General features: G+C 52.1%; 1 protein-coding gene across 1 annotated transcript; it reads right to left on the bottom strand.

The window, feature by feature from the left end:
* Nucleotides 1-144: 144 nt before the first annotated feature.
* TTC4 (tetratricopeptide repeat domain 4) lies at nt 145-18080 on the bottom strand. The gene is made up of 10 exons (XM_075556669.1): nt 17892-18080; nt 17037-17154; nt 16238-16399; nt 10748-10825; nt 9269-9393; nt 7506-7592; nt 6569-6792; nt 5882-5963; nt 4582-4664; nt 145-2912 (listed from the first exon to the last, which is right to left on the bottom strand). Exons 1-10 carry the CDS (start codon nt 18000-18002, stop codon nt 2810-2812), a joined length of 1173 nt encoding a protein of 390 aa, XP_075412784.1. The 5' UTR covers nt 18003-18080; the 3' UTR covers nt 145-2809.
* Nucleotides 18081-18514: the final 434 nt, after the last annotated feature.

Below are 18514 nucleotides of genomic sequence, written 5' to 3'. Positions count from 1 at the left end.
GGCCTAACACCATCGGAAAACACATTTCTGATGGTCTTAGGAACCGAGACACCGCTCCTCTATCTCCACGTGGGTCTGCCCACAGGAAGATATGCCCACATGAGTACCTGGTGTGTGAAGACGGTTACCCATGCTACACCATACTTCAAGACAAAAATCTCACTTATTTGTAATTAAAAATAGTTCACAATATAGAATTACATATTGGTTTTGTGATTAATCACTATGCTTGAATTATGTTGTTTTAACAATGACATCCTGTATGTCAGCTATTTACATGATGACTCCTAAGAGTAGCAAAGGGAGAGTTATGAATTAGTCTTTCCCGCTGCAGCTCTGCCCAGTCTAGCCATGCTGCGCAGGCCTCATTTGTGGACGGCACCCTCCCTGCTCTGCATGTCACCCGCAGATGACCTGGGAGATCCTCGGGGCAGGCCCATGCCCAGGAAGAACAGAAACAAATGGCTCTTTCCTGCCCTTGTGTGACCGCGCATGTCCAAACCACCTCAACAGCGGGGCGGGAGGCCTGCTAGCCAGAGCAGCACAGTGCCTCTGCACCCTGGGCTGCAGGCAGGCGTCCTGGCTCTGGGCGCCAGGAGGCTGTTCTGCCTGTAGACAGCACTGCTTGCACCCTGGCAGAGCCCTTCCCCTGCAGGAGTGGATTTGGTGGAGGGCGGGGAGCAATATGTCACCCTCAGGTATTGAGTGCAGGCACCTTTAACCTCACTTGGCAGAAGACTAAGTCTCAGAGGGATTAGTCATTGGACCAAGAGCAGAGGGTGGGCACATGGACCAGAATGCTGCCGCTCTCAGGGCATGGGGCGCAGGAGGCGACCAAGACTCGCAGGCAGTGCTTGCTGGGAGTCCAGGGGCAGTGGGCCTGGAGCACCGTGTGGTAGATGTGGAGGGCCCAGAGCAGAGCTGTGGCTGGAGAGGCCACCATGCGCCCCTAAGAACTCAGAGCCAGACCAGAACAGGCGCCAGTCTTCTGGCTGTCCTGCAATGAGGCCACTCAAAGCAGCTGGCCCTGTGGCCTTGGCCATGTCCTGGGCTCACTGTGGGCCTGGCAAGGTTAGGGAGGTCATCCCTGGGGCCCCTTACAGGTCTTCCACATCAGGCCTGGGAGGAATGGGGGCTTGAGGGCCCTCAGCTCAGCAGCCTGTTGGGTGAGTCCCTGACGGCTAAAATGAGGTGTGCAGCCAGGCCACGCAGCTCAGGTTGCAGGACTGAGGCAATGGCAGAGGGCCTGTAGCCGGGCTGGGTGGCCCACAAGCAGCTGTATGGCTTCTGGAAGAGGTCAATGTCACAGCCCAGGCCGGAGCCCTGCTCAACAGTGCATAGGGGCTGGGTAAGTCTTATTTTCTAGGGGTCAGGTATCAGGGACGCCAGAGCCTACCATGGGTTTCACTGAGGCCCAGGAGCAAAGCAGAGATGGCTGATATCACAACACTGCAGTACCTTCTGGGGGCATCCCTAACTAGATACGGGGCCCTTCTAGACCATTCCGAGTTCGCACCGAGAACAGCCTGCATATGGCCATGCTGCAGCCACAGGCTGGGACCCGTACCTGGAAGGGAAGTGACTGGCCCCGTGGGTCCTCCACAGGAGACCACGGGCACACAACCCAGTTCCCAGTGAACCCAGCCTCAGGGCAGCAGCTGGCGTCAGGCCAGACGCCTCAGTTCTGCTCCGTCTTATCCGTCTGGGTCCGGGCTGAAGGAAGAGCCCGTTTGGGAGCCAGATTCCTCAAGCACAGGGACAAGAGCAATGGCTCTTCAGGCGGGTCCAACAGGGCACAAGGCACATCTGCTCACATCCCTTTGAATTCACATCACAGCCTTTCCAGAGCATCCCTGGGGGTGGGGTGAGGTGGGGTAGGGGGCTGCTAGAGGTGGGTGATTCCGGGCAAGTGCAGACAATGTCCTCTAAGGCAGTGGTTCTCAACCTCCCTCATGCCGTGACCCTTTCAGACAGTTCCTCATGTTGTGGTGACGCCCCAACTATAAAATTATTTTCATTGCTATTTCATAACCCATTTTGCTACTGTTATAAATCAGGTGACCCCTGTGAAAGTGTCGTTTGACCTCCAAAGGGGTCTTGACCCACAGGTTGAGAATCGCTGCTCTAAAGGTAACTTACTGTAGACAGACATTCCCATGACAGTGACCCAGCATGCACAGTCTTTTAAGAGGCACAACACCCAAATGTGAAAACGGGAGGAATTCAGAGCTCCAGTCTGCCTGCAGTATTCTGAAGGTTCGGTATCAAGGACCTGTGTACAGTGTGTATAGATGTAGACGGGGCCCAGGCTTTCCTGGCTCTGCCCCACCCCAAGGCGCCTATAACTTCCCACTCAAAGCACCCCGGTGCACACGAAATAGCTGGAGGCCCAGGTCTCACAGCAGGGACGCCCGTGGTTCAGTCAGTGCCTTAAAGCTGGACGCACCGTTTGCTTATGTGAGCATAGCTCTTGTAATCATCTTCCTTCCACAGGCAGTGAGAGTCATGTCACTGGTCCCAAGCCAGTCGCTACTTGGGGCAGCTGCTGTGGTAATTGCAGTCTCTTCTGAGAGGTGGCGAATACAGCTAGCTTGTCGTGAGTTCAAGGACAGAGCTCTGCCCACAGAGGAGAGTGGAAGCCAGCTGGTGTTCCGCACCGGCCAGACAGGCTGCAGTCCAGGGGCGTCAGCAGCAGCCCTCTGGCTGGGGGCTGGGAGGCACTGTCTCGGCAGTGACATTCAGCACTGGACTCCGGCCACAGGAGAGTGAGGGCGCAGCCCAGGGCTCTGGCTCCCACAGCCCAGCCTGGTCACTTCACTTGGCGCACCTTTCTCCCCTGGAGGAAATTCTTACAAAAAGGAGAGGATCCAACACAGACCAAAAATGCTGGGGTCAGGGCTTTTACCGAGTACCTGCAATGAACATGAGAGAGAGGGAGAGATGTGTTAATTGAATTACAATCTTAATCAGCCATGGACTTTCCCAACAACCTTCAAGGTGACCCTCTGGAAAGGAGTCCACATTAAAATGCAAGTTGAGCACATTTGTTTGGTTAGTGGTTTATAAAACTGGCAAACGAGCCTGACCCTCTCTCCACGAGTGTAGCCAGACCTTTAGGCTGGGGCTCCCACCTCATGCCTGTTTAGGTCGAAAGCTGAATAAAACTACACCACATGCGTTCAGTCACTCAATACAGCTGGTGAGTGCTCAGGTAAGCCAGGCCCCTGTGCAGAGAACACAGAGGAAGCAGACAAACGAAGCCAGCGCCCCTGCTCCGGAGTTCAGTCCTGGGGGCAGGGAGATAAGAACCCAATTAACGAGAGCAAGGCACAGCATTGTGAGATGAACGTCAGCCATGGAGGCCTAATCCCCGCTCTGGGGATAGAGAGCCAGGAGAGGCTTCCTGGCTGGCTCTCTGGAGAGGTCGGAGACGGACTTTAATTTGGAGAAGGAATTGTGATGGGGTGTCTGACCAGAGCCAGGGCTGCAGGGACCGAGCAGCTGCCTGCTGCTGTTGGGTGTACAGCAAAGGGGGTTGGCAGGGCTTGGCCTCCCAGGTCTAGGTGTTCGCATCCATCAAGGGGCCTGGTTCTAACAAGGGGTCCTGTGTCTAGACTCCACCCAGTTTAGGATCTGCAGTTGCCAGAACCTGGTCCTGGGTGGCCTCTCGCCTATTCTCGGTGTTTAAACAGCAATCCCTCCCCACAGTATTTCCGTGACTCTGAGAAGCAGGAAGTTGCTTTTCCTCCAGTCAGTCCGCCTGCTTTCGCTCCCTGCCCCCAGCCTCTGGCGGTGGACTAGGGTGGGTCTCAAGCCTGCAGAGAATCTGTGTGATTGGCTAACAGCTGAGAGAATGTACAGCTATAATTGTGTGTTAGAATGAGTAAAGGGACCTGGAGAAGTCATCGGTCGGCTTGGAGGAAACCTTCCCCTTGGTGTACCTCCCCACAAAACCACAGCATAAGCACCAGGACCCCTGGACATTGCCTGGCCAGCCCCAAATCACGATGGCCACCGGGCCCTTTCCCCTGCCTCGGGCCTCACAGTGAGCTGTTCACGTGCATCACCTAAGCCCCTCTGGTTCCCCCCGGCTCAGCTGCATGCCAGGCCTCCGCCGGGCTCTCCAAGACACGGGCTATTTCTGCCTCAGTGCAAAAATACCGGCTTCTCTTCTTAGCTTTGCTCAGAGCCAAGGGGCAAGTGGTTCACCAGCCCACTTCTACACCTCTGCGGGAGCCCCCCCACGGCTGCAGAGACAACTTGCCAATTCCAGCTGGCTGCCACCACTAGGACAGAGACACCGAGTGCAGTGGTCTGAGCACGTGGAAGCCAACTGACTGGCTCTGAAGGTCCGGGGCATGCAGGGCACAGCTACCCGTGTGGAGATGCGGTGCTTTGCTTAGTCACGGGGACACAGCTCGCTCGAGGCAAAGCTCCTTCCTTTGTGCCTTCAACAATGGGGGACAGGCCACAGGCCAGGCCCCACAGCGGCCACCTCACACAGCTTTGTGTCAGGCCCAAAGTCGGAGGGCCTGTGCTGACACGGGGGATGGCCGAGCCCCTCCCCCACGGGCAACTCACCTGGCGTGCTGTAGCGTCTGCAGCAGGGTGTTCTCGGGAGGCACGCGGTACAGCTCTGCCCTCTCCTCATCCTCAAAGTAGACCTGCAGGACCAGCAGAGAAGCGGCGTTACGGCTCCTGGGTGCCATGGAGGGGGACGTCTCACATGGGATCCAAGGCCACAGCCTGGACAGGAGCAGACGGCCTGGGCTTTCTCCTGGGAAGCCGCTGCGAGACTGCAAGTGCTGCCCTTTGGCCACCAGGACTCCTTCAGGCAGCTGCAGTCAGGCACGACTAAAGGCCCCGGCCGCACCTGCTGTGTGTGTCCAGGCCAGGGCAAGCAGAAAGAGACCACTTTGCATGGAGCCCCCCTCATGACACTGAGAGAAAAGGATGGTCAACTCCAGTTCCCAAGACACACTGGAGCTGAGAGAAGCAGGACCGGCCCAAGTCGCCCCACTAGTGAACCTAGCAGCCAAGACTCAAGCCTTCCGTCGCCGAACAATCCTGTCCTCTGGCCACCACTGCTTGAGGGAAGGCAGAGAAGGGCAAGGCGTGGAGGAGCCCGGAGAGAGCCACAGAGGAGACAGAAGAGGAAGATGCTGACAAAGCAGGTCCCACACTGGTATCAGGGCCCAGTCAGCGCACCCACACCCACAGTCAGCCAGCCTCCTTGTCAGAAGGCTGTGTTGGGGCCCCAAGCCATCTGAGCAGAGGAGAGCATCATGGGGGCAGTTGGCACCCCAGCAGATGAGGCGACTGTCCATGAGGGTAGGGCAGGGCAGGACAGTGTCTGAGTACACAGGACGGTAAGGCTCAGCGGCCTGACAGGGAGCTTCAAGTGCAACTGGGCAGGAAGGCCGCACGTGGGAGAGGGACAGTGGGAGAGGGACAGCGAGTAAAGTGAGGGAATGAATCCGCCGTGGTTACGAATATATCTCACCTACTGCCATCGAGTCGATTCGGACTCACAGCGACCCTAGATAGGGCTTCTGAAAGTATAAATTTTGATGGCAGCAGACACCCCATATTTCTCCCAAGGAATGGCTGGTGGGTGGGTTTGAACACCAACCGCACCAGGAGCCCAGTGCCACCAGGGCTCTGCCAAAGTAGAAAGAATACAGTCCGTGGCTCTGGATTAGAAGTGGCGCTACTAGTAAGAGACCATGCACCAGTGTCCCTGTAATACCTGGGTGACAGGGCATCAGCATCTTCCTCAAAAATGACTAGAGGAAGATAAAGTGCTTGTACTGCAAAGGTGTGTTCATTAAAGTTTGTTTTCTTTTAATCCCATGAAAGACAAAAGTCCAACTTCTCTTACCTGTAGATTATCAGGACAGTATTTCTGCTCCAAGTCCCAAGAGGGCGTCTCAGCAAACATCACTGTCAGGTGGTCGATAAACCTAAGGGAACAACGTGCTTTCTGGGCTCACGACCCACAGATCTACCTCCCCACACCACCGTCCAGGGACACCACTGCAAAGACGCATCGGAAACGGTTAAGACACACAAGGCAGGTATACACCCTTTTGGATCGGAGCATCCACCATGCACCACTGCGGACCGCTGACCTAGTGCTGCTCCTTGAAGTAGCACAACTTGACAGCAGCACCTCCAGGGGGCCTCATCCTAAGTGTCAACCTGATGGAATCTCACGTTACATGTGCCAATTATCTTGTCCGCTAACATTTACACACGTGAATGATCATCCACCAGTGGCATATGGAGGTGACCGAAGCGCACTCTGTGCAAAGCCTCTACTGTGTGCGGGTCCCATCCACTGGCCCAGTCAGCATGGGCTGAGATGTCTCACTGCAGACCTCGGCGGGCAGGGCCGAGGGAAACACACAACAGGCCAGAGAGGTCACACCAAACCAGGCGGCGTGGAATCCCCTACACCTTAGTCCTTCCTCATGGAAAACTTCACCAGACCGGCCTTCCCAGTCCCCGGCCCCCCCCATGTGGTCAAGCATGTCAGCAAGTGCCGAGAGCTGTCCGGCGGAGGTACCTGGAGTCCTCGTGAAAGGAAGAGATGAAGTCCGACTGGGCATACTCTGGGTACAGAAAGAGCACTGGCCAGCCCAGCCTGCCCTGCTCGTCCAGACTCACTCGGGCTCCATAGGGGTTCTCAGTATTGGACCCATCCAGGAAAAGAGCCCCTGGACCTTCAGAAGCAGAATCTTCATCTTCATCTTCACCAGCAGCTCCAGAAACTAACCTGATGTTGCGAGCCTGGATGAAAGAAACACCTCCCCCCGGCCCTCAATTCAGACCACGAGGGTGGGAAGCTGTGCGCTGCCTGTGGGCCGGCCCTCCACAATGCACCTTCATCACCTGAGGCCTGGGGGGGGGGGGGGGCTCTACTACACACAGGGCCCTGTGCCAGAGCCGAGCTCCAGCGGTGTTCCATCCTGGGACCCCAGCCACAGAAAGGGCCGCAGAGGACAGGAAGCGAGGGGCTGTGGCAGTCGGCAATGCCAGGCCCAGGACAACTGAGGGGCGAGGGGAGAACAGCAGGCGCAAAGGCACAGTGGGAAGAAAACGTGTAGGTACAGCAGTGGCAGACGCTTCTGCTGGGCTTGTACGTGGACATGAAAAATACTGGGTTGACCTATCTTGAGTCTCTCTGGGAAACAGGGCCACGTCTGGGGTCTGACCAGTCAGGGCTCACCTCAGCTGTGGCCAGGGGATCCTAACAACTAAACTTTGCAGGAGGGGGAAATTAGCATGTGACCCAGAGTATCCTCGGCAATGTCCCTTCGAGCGTCAGCAACCTCTGCCCTGGAGGACCCTGGGAATGCGCCGGGTGCCGCGGGCCCCTTCATCACACCACCTCACGAGCATGAGCAGGGCTACGGCGTCAGGGGAAGCGTCCCAAGGAAGGTTCCCACGCGCTGCTGGCTTAGTGGCTTCAGCAGACGACAGGCCACGCTTTGGGAACTCACCCGAATGGCCTGGATTAACGTCTCGTTGCCATCCTGCTCCTTCTTTCCCTTCAATGTTGCTTTCCTTGCATCCCTCTGTGCCATCCGCTGAAAGTGAAATTCAGACGCCTCAGCCCGAGACCTCGCTCCTCAGTGCCACCTGCTCTTGCCCTGTGACAGCTGGCCGCCACCCCATGCCCTCGTGGCAAGGGACCCCAGTAAGTGGACTCAGTCCAGTTACAAACGTGGCAAAGCCTGCGACAGCACACATCGAAAAGTCCACGTACAGCTCAACGAGTTCCGGCCCATGCACACACCCGAGTACCCAACCCTCCAGTCCAGCCGGGCACTTCCATCTCCTGGAACGCTCCCTCCGGCCCCTCTGCCGTCAGTGTCCTGCACCACTGCCCTGCGCTCTCTGCTTACTGCCGTTACGCTCCAGTGCATGCTGTGCCACCACTTCATCCACTCTGACGGCTGGGCACAAAGGCTGTCTCCAGCTCTGCACCAGCACAAGGAAAGCAGCCACGAGTGTTCTCAGGGGCCTTTTTAGAAACATGGTCTCATTTGTCTTAGCTGAAAGCCCAGGAGCAGATTTGCGGGATCTTCAGAGCAGGCGTGCATACTCTACTTTCTAGGAGCTACCACAGTGGTTTCCAAGGTGGCTGCTTGCACCCGTCTCTCGGTCGGACAGTGTGCTGGCTCCCATCACGGCACTGCCCGCCAGTGATGCCAGGCATATTCCGTTCGCTCGTTAGACATTTACATATATGTTAAGTATTTGTGTACCACACCAAATCAAGCCCATTAAGAAGAAAGTGTTTTTCCTACTGAGTAAATAGATAACATGTTGAGCATATATATGAATGTATTCCAGATACAAATTCTTTGCTAAATATTTCTTCCACTTACTGGCTTCTCTCTCTTTAAAGATTTTGAATTGGGGCTCTGACAGCTTTTCTAACCATCCACACACCCACTGTGTCAAGCACATTTGTATAGGTGTTGCCATCATCCTTTCAAAACACTTTACATTTGAGCCCGTGGTATTAGCTCTTCTTTACCCTCCCCCTCCTGACCCATTGATAAATGATAAACTATTATTTTCCTGTCTTACACTAGTCACTGTCTCCTGTCCCCCGCGGTTTCTTCCCCTTTCCCCCACCTTCCCCCTGCCCTCCTGGTGTCACTACTCCCATTTCTGTTCCTGAGGGGTTTATCTGACCTGGATTCCGTGTGTCCTGAATGGCTTCTCTTAATACTGTTCTGAACAATGTCCTTTGAAAAGCAGGTATTTTTAGTGTTGACTAAGCCCCATTAATGAAGTTTTTGCCTTTGTGGTGAGTATTTTTAAAAAATGGAGGTCACATCGGTGGTCAGTCAAGTCTGCTGTTCAGCATCCCCTCGGCGACCAGCCCTAGTCTGGTTTCTGCATCTATGGATTTATCTGTTCTGGTGTGTCATGTAAGTGGAACCAAGACAAAATATGACCTTTTGCACCGTTGTTGTTTCTTCAAGGCATACGAGCGCGTCATAAAGTTCAATGTTAAAATGGAATGAAAAGACAGGGAACATTTCCGTGGGCTTGATGAGAGGCCCTCAGTCCACGTCCTTGCTTACTGGCCTCACACTGTAACTGCACCACGTGTCTCTCTCCAGAGCTCTCCGGCCAGGGACTATCGCAGTGACGGTTTTGGGTTCTGCTTCGGAGAGCAGTCTGCCGTGGCCCGAGAAGCACAATCTGCGTGGCCACTCGGTCATCAGCTGCACATTCTGCCACCAACCTTCAGCCTGTCTGCTTTCACCCTCGTGTCCAGGAGCTTCTTCTGTTTGCCGTCTATCTTCAGCCCCTCCTCACACCAGCTCACGGCCTCGGCAAAGTTCCTCAGTTCCAGATGGCATAAGGCACCTGCAGAACCCGGAATCCTTAGACTGGACAGTGGGCCCAGAAGCCCCAGCCCGACCCCCAGCAGCTGCCACCAGCCCTGGAGGGAGAGGAGGAGCTGGAGCCCCTGTGCTGCGCGCTCCGACAGCGAACACATTTTTGCATCCTGGACACAAAGCAAGGATCTCTGGTATGGAGGACTCTTACTAACGTCGGGAAGGCCGCAGCTTACTAGCAAAGAGCACAGGCCTTGAACCAAACAGCCTGGCTGTACCTCCACTAGCAGGGCTTCAGACACAGAACCATGCCTGAGCTCCAAGGTCCTCATCTGCCCGGGGGGTTAGACTAAATCCCAGCTCGGGTGATTTTTAAGAGGGACAAGTGGGCTTTGCCTCAGCCGTTCATCAAGCCCGTGGTCAAAGACACGCAGGCCTCTCCTAATCGTGTTCTTTAATGTCGACCAGTGCAAGCTGCTTCTCTTTTCCAGTAAAAACACACTGTTGTTGCATTGCATTTTCTCCAGTGGCCACTTCAAGCGCTACGCAGAATTTGGAAATGTCCTACGTTTACGGGCTTAGACAGCATAGAATTCCATTACATTTTCCAGAGACGAGCAAACTGACCCTCACACGGTAAGGTAAAAGTGACAACTGATCTGAGGATTCCAGGGCTAAAGTAACAGGTGTAAGTTCAGGTCACTCGCCCGCTTTGTATGGGAGCCGTCTTCTTCCCACAGCGGAGGAAGCGGCTCCAGTCCACCCACGGACAGGACCATCTACAGAGGCATGACTGGATGAAGCATGTTAAGCTCGTCTATGGGGATGTAGCAAAGATTAATGTCTGATGAATAATTAAAAGTTTGCAAAGCACCCATGCGTTTCTCAAAGAAAGGGTGCTATATAAAAATAATAACACCACTATTATTATATGGAAAGGTCAGACTACAACAGGAAAATAATCTGGAAAGATCTCAGCATCAGTGTTATCAGGAAAGGCCTCTAACTTATCTTTTAATTAACATGAAATGGCATTTGAAGATCTCGCCTCCAATCAGCTAATTTTGGGGGGGGGGAAATATTAGGAGTGTGGCTTTTGGAGCTGCTTTAATTAATTTTATTCTTTATTAATTTAAAATGAGTCTCAATTTCCCTTCAAGTCCTCAAAACACAAAGGGTTAGTTTGTTCTTTGGAGAATTCTTTTGAACTGGGCATGTTGCTATTAATAAGAAGCAGGAACTTTTATCAAGATTGCAAAAACAAGGTGACCTAATTAGTATTTTAAGCACCTTAATATCTAAGCTTAAAATGGCCCAACTGTTGGTGCGATGAGTTCCCTCCTCTCCACAGGAGCATCGCATGGACTCTCCACAAGACTCACCTCTCACTACTGCTTTGATGTGGCAGGGCTTGAGCTTCCTGGCAGCCACCACGTCACCGAGAGCAGAACGAAAATTGCCTGACAAAATCCCAGTGCAAACAGAAAGAGAACAAATTTTGAGGTCAGAATGTTGCCAACATTTTGTGTGCACTGACAAAAGACACTGATGTCCAACCTTGGGGAAGCACAACTCAGAGCCACGGCGTCTACAACAAATGTAAGGGTGCTCAAGAGCCTTAAAAATGCTGACAGCATCAGGCACAGCCACAGGCTGTGGACACATGGTTAGTAGGTCCATGAAAAATACTCACCCTCACTCATGGTGAAAATGGAAGACAGATAATAATCTTTATTGGCAAGAGGGTGAAAGGGGCATCCTCGGGATAAACTAGAAATCTTTGCTTTACCTGAAGTAATAGAATTACTGGTAACATCTTATGGCTAATCTAGCTCAGAAGCAACCAAGCCCACATGGAAGAAGCACACCAGCTGGTGTGACCACGAGGTGTCGAAGGGATCTAAATGCTTTCTTCCCCCACTATCATGATCCCAATTCTACCTTACAAGTCTGACTAGACCAGAGGATGTACATTGGTACAGATAGCAACTGGAAACACAGGGAATCCAGGACAGATGACCCCTTTAGGACCATTGGGGAGAGTGGCGATTCTGGGATGGTGGGGGGAAGGTGGGGTCGAAAGGGGGAACTGATTACAAGGATCTACATGTGACCTCCTCCCTGTGGGGTGGACAACAGAAAAGTGGGTGAAGGGAGACGTGGGACATTGTAAGATATGGAAAAATAGTAATTTATAAATTATCAAGGATTCATGAGGGAGGGAGAGGGGGGAAGGAGGGAGAAAATGAGGAGCTGATATTAAGGGCTAGAGTAGAAAGCAAATGTTGAGAATGATGATGGCAACAAATGTACAAATGTACTTGACACAATGGATATATGTATGGCTTATGATAAGAATTGTACGAGTGCCAATAAAATGATTTTTCAAAAATCTTACGGCTAACTCTGTTCATTTTTGTACTATTTTTAAAACACTTAAGGGGCCCCAAGGTCAGAGTTCACAAAGGCAATGTTCTACATCCTACGTTGGTGGACAGCAACTAGAGTCTGAAAAGCTGGTGAGCGGCTATTTAAGGGACAACTCTTGGGCTCTCCCTGTCCACCGCAATGAAGAGTGAAAAATTTCAAGACACGTGGAGACCACTACCAACTATGTGAGAGAGAGCACACTCAAAGGTCCTGGGTAAGTAAGCATGAGAGAGAAGCATGGAACAAAAACCTCAGGATTATAAAAAGATCAGGCTTATTGGACAGACAGAGACTGGCGGAGCCCTGCGCCCATGCCTTTGTCACCCTTCAGATCTGGGAATGAGCTGAGTTCTCAGCTAGCGAACAGACAGGTCTACAGGAGAGTAAGCATACAAGCGAGGTGCACATGCCATTTGAGACCCGAAGGGCAGATCCATTCAAGGACAGAGTTCAGAAGGCTAGGGACGGAGGAGGGCTGGAGAGAGGCAGGGAGGCCTTAAACTGTCTCACACTGTGGGGATTGCGGTCAGTGATGGGACGCAAAATCAGTACGAATTGTTGAGTGGAAACCTGATGTGCTCTGTAAACCTTCACCTAATTCACAAAAAGTGTAAAAGACAAAACAGAAACACCGCCTACACGCTTAGTGAAGAGTGGAGAAAGTCAGGCAGGTGTCTGTAAAGAGTGGTGCCCGGTGCAACTTTTGATGTAGCTGCTACGCTAGCACTTGCAGATTAGTTTTTAATGACAGGTGCAGCTTGTAAAATTAAGTTAAAGAAAACCGAATACAAAGGCACATGTACACATGTAGACGCTGTGGAACTGGGAGATGTTTTATTGGATCCATTCGCACCACCGCTTTAAAAATTGCACAGTTACACACGTAACCAACTGTGTCCGCAGCGCGGCCTCAACGATGGGAGGCGGGGAATGCATATAAGAATCCAAGGGCTTCGGGTTAAAGGTATGGAAAACATACCCTTAACTCAGCTCCACCCCCAAATCCCCCTAAAAACAAACAAAAAGCTCTACACCCCAAGACCAAAAAGGAAAGGACACAGAATAAACGTGGAAAAGCTAGAAAGCCCGGGCCCCAGGCCCAGTAAGTGGAACGCTGAGCCAGCAGGAAGAAAGGCAACGAGCCACCAAGCCGTACCACACAACCTCCGCGGTGCAGGCAGTCTCTGGGAATGGGGGTGAAGGTGGATGAAAATCGACGTAAGCTGTCAGAAGTCCACATTCCTTACCTGTCTCCTGTGACGGGGTCGCCCCTTTCCCTTCCTAGGGGAAGACCAGAGGTTTCCTCTATACAAACAGTAACACAGAGGGTCTCCAGAAGGGGACCATCAACTATGGTGTCGATGCAGTGAAAGAGCCCCTAGCTCTGTTCCCAAACAACGGCAGTTAGGAAAGCATGAGCTAATTCCAGAACATGTTCTAGAAACAAGGTTCTAACAGAAAGTTCACTGGATACAGAACACACACTGCTATGACACGTCAGCACCAGGGAAAATTCTAGAAGCTTCCAAAGGAAATAAAAAAAGAACCATCCAAAGCACTGGAAATCTGAATCATTTTCGACTTCTCAAGAACACTGTTCAGTATTGCTAGAAGACAATGAAGGAATGCTGTAAATTTTGAGGGAGAATGATTCCCAACCTGGAATTCTACACCTATGCATACGATCAAATATGAAAGTGTGAGAGTTAAACCAAAGCACTTTCAGCAGTACAAGATTTCAGAATTTACTTTTAATGTGTACTTTATCAGAGAGCAGATAAATAATATATTCCACCAAAACACTGGAGTAAAGAAAGAAAAATTGTGGGATCCAGGAAACTGGGATCAAACACAAGAGATGCAAATGAACCCCACATGCACACCCCAATAAGGGTGAAGAGAGATCGCAGATTCACAGCTGTGTGCCCTAGGCATCAAGAGTCACCACCCCGACCCAGGGAACCGCCAGGCAAAGTACAACGCACACCACACCTGCGGGGCCGGGAGCCAGAAACAGCGGCAACCAAGTGAACAGGGTGCAAACAGTCAACATGGTCGTGAATGAAAATGTACATAATAAGGCACTTTACATGCATAATGAACCCAAAGCAAGCGCATATCTATCTATCTCTGAAGACAGGGAGGCAGAGGTATGTGACATGTGGCAGCGGGGAAAGAAAATGCTCATCTCCCACAGTAGGAGCCAGCAGACAATGCCCCAAACCGACCACATGTCAAGCATGCGATCGAGTAACATTTGAAAAGCTGCAATCGTTAGAGGTGGTCGCCTCTGAGGAGCAGGATGGCAGAAAAGACAGTCACAGGCCTGGTACCTTTCAGGACAAGCGAGTTTAAAATGCTGTGCGCACGTGCGTGTGCGGTCAAAGAGCAGAGCACACACAGATAGACGACTAGACTGAGGGCGTGCCTGCTCCACGTGTCCACAGGGTGATTGGCTCGTGCAATTTGTTTTACTTTTTTAACCTCTCATATTTTTCACAGTTGCTGCATTAAGCATGTATTACTTTTACAATAATAAAGTATTACTAAGACATCGCCCCCCCCCCCCCAATAGTTCCTAATAAGCAGGCAGCAGTCCTGGATTTTAAAAGCAGACACCTGTACAGGTGAATTCACCCTGCACAGGAAAGAACATTGAGTTTTGTGGAATATTTTATACTCACCTGGGGTGTGGAATTGCTAGCCCACAATGAGTTTGGCTTTTATCTTTCTGCTCTACTTCTTTTCCCCTTAAATGTGTTCCCTAGACACTCAAGATCTTGATTTTTCCTGGGTTCTCTTCCTAACACCCTCATGCATCTATTTTGGAACCACTTTATCCACCAATTCCCCATTTCTGATTCCAAAAGTTTCCTCTCAGCCATTTACTCTTTCACTCTACACATTCCCGTCACCTTGACGCTTACGTTGATAGACAGACAGACAGACCGACAGACAGACAGAGATCTAGGATTATCCATCTCTAGCGCAAGCCTTTCCCCCAAGTGCTTTCCCACCTGGATGTTTCTCGAGACCTCCAACCTGACATGCCCCAAAGCCAACTTACTTTTCTCCCAGAGCTCACTTTGCAAAATCTTCTCCTTTTCTCTAGACCCCCCACTTCAATGGCGGCATCAGCACCTTCAAGGAGCCCTCGGGCAGCTGTGGGAAAAGCTTGGGGTTGAAAACCACCATGCTGGCCGGCCAGGCCCACCAGCGACTCGAGGGGAGAAAGACAAGATTGTCGGCTGCGATAAGGATTTACACGCGTGGATTCTGCTCTGTCCAGTGGAGTCGCTCCAAGTCAGAAAGGACTCAAGTGCAGTGTGTGGGTGAACCACCTTCCCACTGGCCCTAGCCAGACCGATCATCCGAATCACCAGGGCTTCCCCGAGTCCCGCTGGCACAGCAGCCCTGCACCACGTTCACAAGGGCTAGCTGAAAGGGGCTTACAAACAAGACCTTCACGGGTAACAGTGTTTGCTGTAGGGTCATCAGCAAGCAGCATTTTCTACACTTGTACACATTTTTTACCTCAAAGGCTCCACAGAATATACTCTTTGAGACACTCTCCTTTAGATCATGCTAGCATCTCTCATTCAAGGATCTCTATTGCCACAGTCTTTCTAGAATTCCCAAGAAAAGGGTAAAAACTCACTTACACACACACACAGTGTTTTTTGAGAGAGTAAGTGTTCAGGTTTTTAGAAATCTCAGATGACAACTTACATACTATTTAACAGTTATTAAGCTGGATTGAAAGAAAAAGGGAAAAAACCTCACTCCTATAGGGCTGAGTAGAAAGCCCCATCTTTCTCAGTCTGACTCATAACCACTACATCACCAGGACTCCCCAACTTTTCAGGAACCTCAAAATGTAACCTCATTTGGAAATAGGTTTTTTTGAGATGTAATCAGTTAAAATGAAGCTATGTGGGAATTAGGCTGTGATCTACAAAGTCAGCAATTCGAAACCACCAAATTGCTCAGGAGAAAGACAAGGGGCTTTCTATTCCTGTAAAAATAACTTCAGTCTCGGAAACTCACTGCCCTACAGAGTCGATACAAATCGGCATCGACTTGATGGCAGTGAGTTTATATAAGAAGGCCAGGTACACCACACAAACACAAGGAAGAGACCACGTGAAGGCAGGGAGGAAGACTGGAGAGATGTAGCTAAGAGGCAAGGAATAGCATGGGCTGCCAGCAGCCACCAGAGGTGAAAAGAGGAAAGGAAGGAATCTTCCCCAGGGTCTTCGTAGGGAGCTTAGCCTTGCTGACTTTCACAAGACCAGAGCTGAACCAGAACCAACCACCCTCAGTCTAGCTTTCCGGAATAATCTCCCCTTCTTCCTGGGACTCTCAAGCCCTCCAGCAGCTACCCCAACACCTCTTAACATATGCTCACTCTTGCGAAAGCACCAAATAATAAAACTGGTTACCCAGGTGGTATTGTGCTGCTGCCCGGTTGGTGTAAAGGACAACATTCAAATCAGAGTCTGCACATTTCTTCTTCAACCCTTCAGTGTAGGAAACCACAGCCTTCTTATAGTTTTTTTCTTTAAAGTAATCATTGCCTTCATCCTTATAGGTCTTGGCCTGTTCTAAAAGAGGAGGAAAACTTGTCACTCTTACCTAGTTTTTTTTAAAGGTTCATGAAAAATAAACCATGCAATAACATGATAAACCAAATAGAAGAAACCCACAGGCAAAGTTAACACAAAATTAACAATACACAAAAGCTGGATCAACCTGGAAAAATAAAGGCATGCGTATATAACGCTATAATCAATTCCAATTATCTTATGGGATAGATGACCAAATGCTTACCAAAAAAGAAAAACAAAACAAAAAACAGCAGAATTATCCTGGCTCTTAGAGAAAGGTCTTTGTTTTTGAAATGCTGAAGGAACAGGGTAAAATTACACTTCTGTTTTTGCTCATACTGTTTCACTCCTTGGAAGGCAAACTACCTTCCTCACCTGGTTAAGAGCCTACACAACTTTTGGATTCGGCACAAATGTGTAGTCATTGTGGGCCCACTCCTGCTCCTTCGACATTCTCGGAGCCAGTCCAGAAAAGCCCGTGAAAACCCAACCTGTGGAAAGCAGGTGTGCCAGGGGTGTGTGGCAAGAACAGCGACAGGGGCACCTAACACCTTGTTCTTCATCGTATCTTCCTAACTCATGTTACCTCGTTTCCCTGCACACACAACAGAAGTGTGAGGATCACATAGCATACCTTCTGGGGATCGTTCGTCATCAAAAATAATTGACTGGAGGCAAGCTAGGTCGGGGTTCTCTTGGGGATTGATTTCTGATGGCGCCTTCTTCATAAACAGGGGGATCTTTTCAAATTCCTGGAGAACGTGAAGAGAACAAGTCACATGAATAAAAGCCTCCACTGACACGCTATCAAAGTGTCTTACCCATCATGATTTGATGCATCACCCCTCCCCCACCGCCCCCCATTTCAGGCCTGTTTCCAGTCTGTGAAATTCCAGTTTTACAGGAAGAAGGATGGGGGGTAGGGGTTGTGACCAAACAGATGGGGGGTTTAACGGGATCATGTAACGGGATCGTGATCTTGATTTCATTTCTTGAGATGAGCTGTGTAAACATATAGTATACGTTTCTTAAAAAAAAAAATCCCTCCAGAGTCCTTGTCCTTCACACCTAGAATGGTCAGAGGGGCTTTAAAAAAAAGGGATGGGGGTGTGTGTGCTGAAATGGATTTGGAGTCTTTAGAGACAAACAACTTTATCTCAAAACAAACCAAAACGCCCTCGTATCCTGCAAGCGCGGCAGTAAGGCCACGTGCCAGGGACTGAGCCCACGAGCCCACGGACCCCGCGCCGCGTCCCTAGGGCGGCTGCAATGTTGTGGGAGCGCAAGGGGCCCGGGGTCAGAGGGACCGCGGGGGGACTCCACGTCGCGGGCTGTGGCCGCGCCAGATGACCCTCCCAGCCGCGAGGCCGGTTTGGCGGGCTCGAGGAGCAAGCAGCCCCGCGCGCTCGTGGCGCCGGCCGCCGGAGCGCGAGAAACAGGCCCCGCGCGTGGAGGTCTCGGGGACTCGACGACACCCCGGCCCGCCCACCTCCTCCCACTGGTCCTCGCGGAAGCCGCCGCGGTAGGGCTGGCTCCGGAACTTTTCCAAGAAGGCGTCCATGGCGTCGTCGGAGGCGGCGTCCGCCGCGGGACTCTCCATGGCAGCTCCCGGCCATCCAGCCACCGTGCCGCGCGAGTCTCCGTCCGGGGCGGAACCCTCGCGGCTTCTTCCGGCGGCAGCGGCGCCGCTCCCCGAGTCGTCCGGGCGGGCGCCGCGACCCGCGCTCCGAGGGTTCCGTCGGGCTGGAGGCGAGCCAATGGGCGCCCCTCCCCAGGCGAGCGCTCTTCGCCCCGCCCCGCCCCGCCCTCGCCCCGCCCCCGGGCCAGCACGTGCCCCGCCCGCCCTTAGAGGCGGGGCTGCAACGCCAAACCGCTAGCTGAGCATCCTTTCCGGGGACCCGGCTGGGTTCCAGGCTCTGGTGCACCATGGTCCCCACTAACCCTAGAGAAAGCCCTGCCTTCTAGGGGACTGGGGAGTGGCGAGCGGCGCGAGAGAGAAGCGACGGGACTTGTCAGGTGGTGGCAAGAGCTGTCGAACACTTGAGGGGGCGGCCTCCCCGGGGAAGGGGTATTCCAGCAGACCCCGGGGGTGGCACGGGAGGAGACTCAGTG

Source organism: Tenrec ecaudatus, chromosome 1 (assembly GCF_050624435.1).
Source record: "Tenrec ecaudatus isolate mTenEca1 chromosome 1, mTenEca1.hap1, whole genome shotgun sequence".
Classification (NCBI taxonomy): Eukaryota; Metazoa; Chordata; class Mammalia; order Afrosoricida; family Tenrecidae; genus Tenrec; species Tenrec ecaudatus.
Note: the sequence above shows the minus strand (reverse complement) of the source record. Positions and strands in the feature narration are given on the sequence as shown.

What these genes read in the sequence shown, in the direction of transcription:
- TTC4 (XM_075556669.1), bottom strand. Translation starts at nt 18,002, where the DNA reads ATGGAGAGTCCCGCGGCGGACGCCGCCTCCGACGACGCCATGGACGCC. An exon ending in AGCAGCACAATACCACCTGG is followed by an intron (nt 10,826 to 16,237) that starts GTAACCAGTTTT and finishes GGATTTTGTCAG; the next exon opens with GCAATTTTCGTTCTGCTCTC. An exon ending in CAGACGCTACAGCACGCCAG is followed by an intron (nt 2,913 to 4,581) that starts GTGAGTTGCCCG and finishes TGTTCATTGCAG; the next exon opens with GTACTCGGTAAAAGCCCTGA.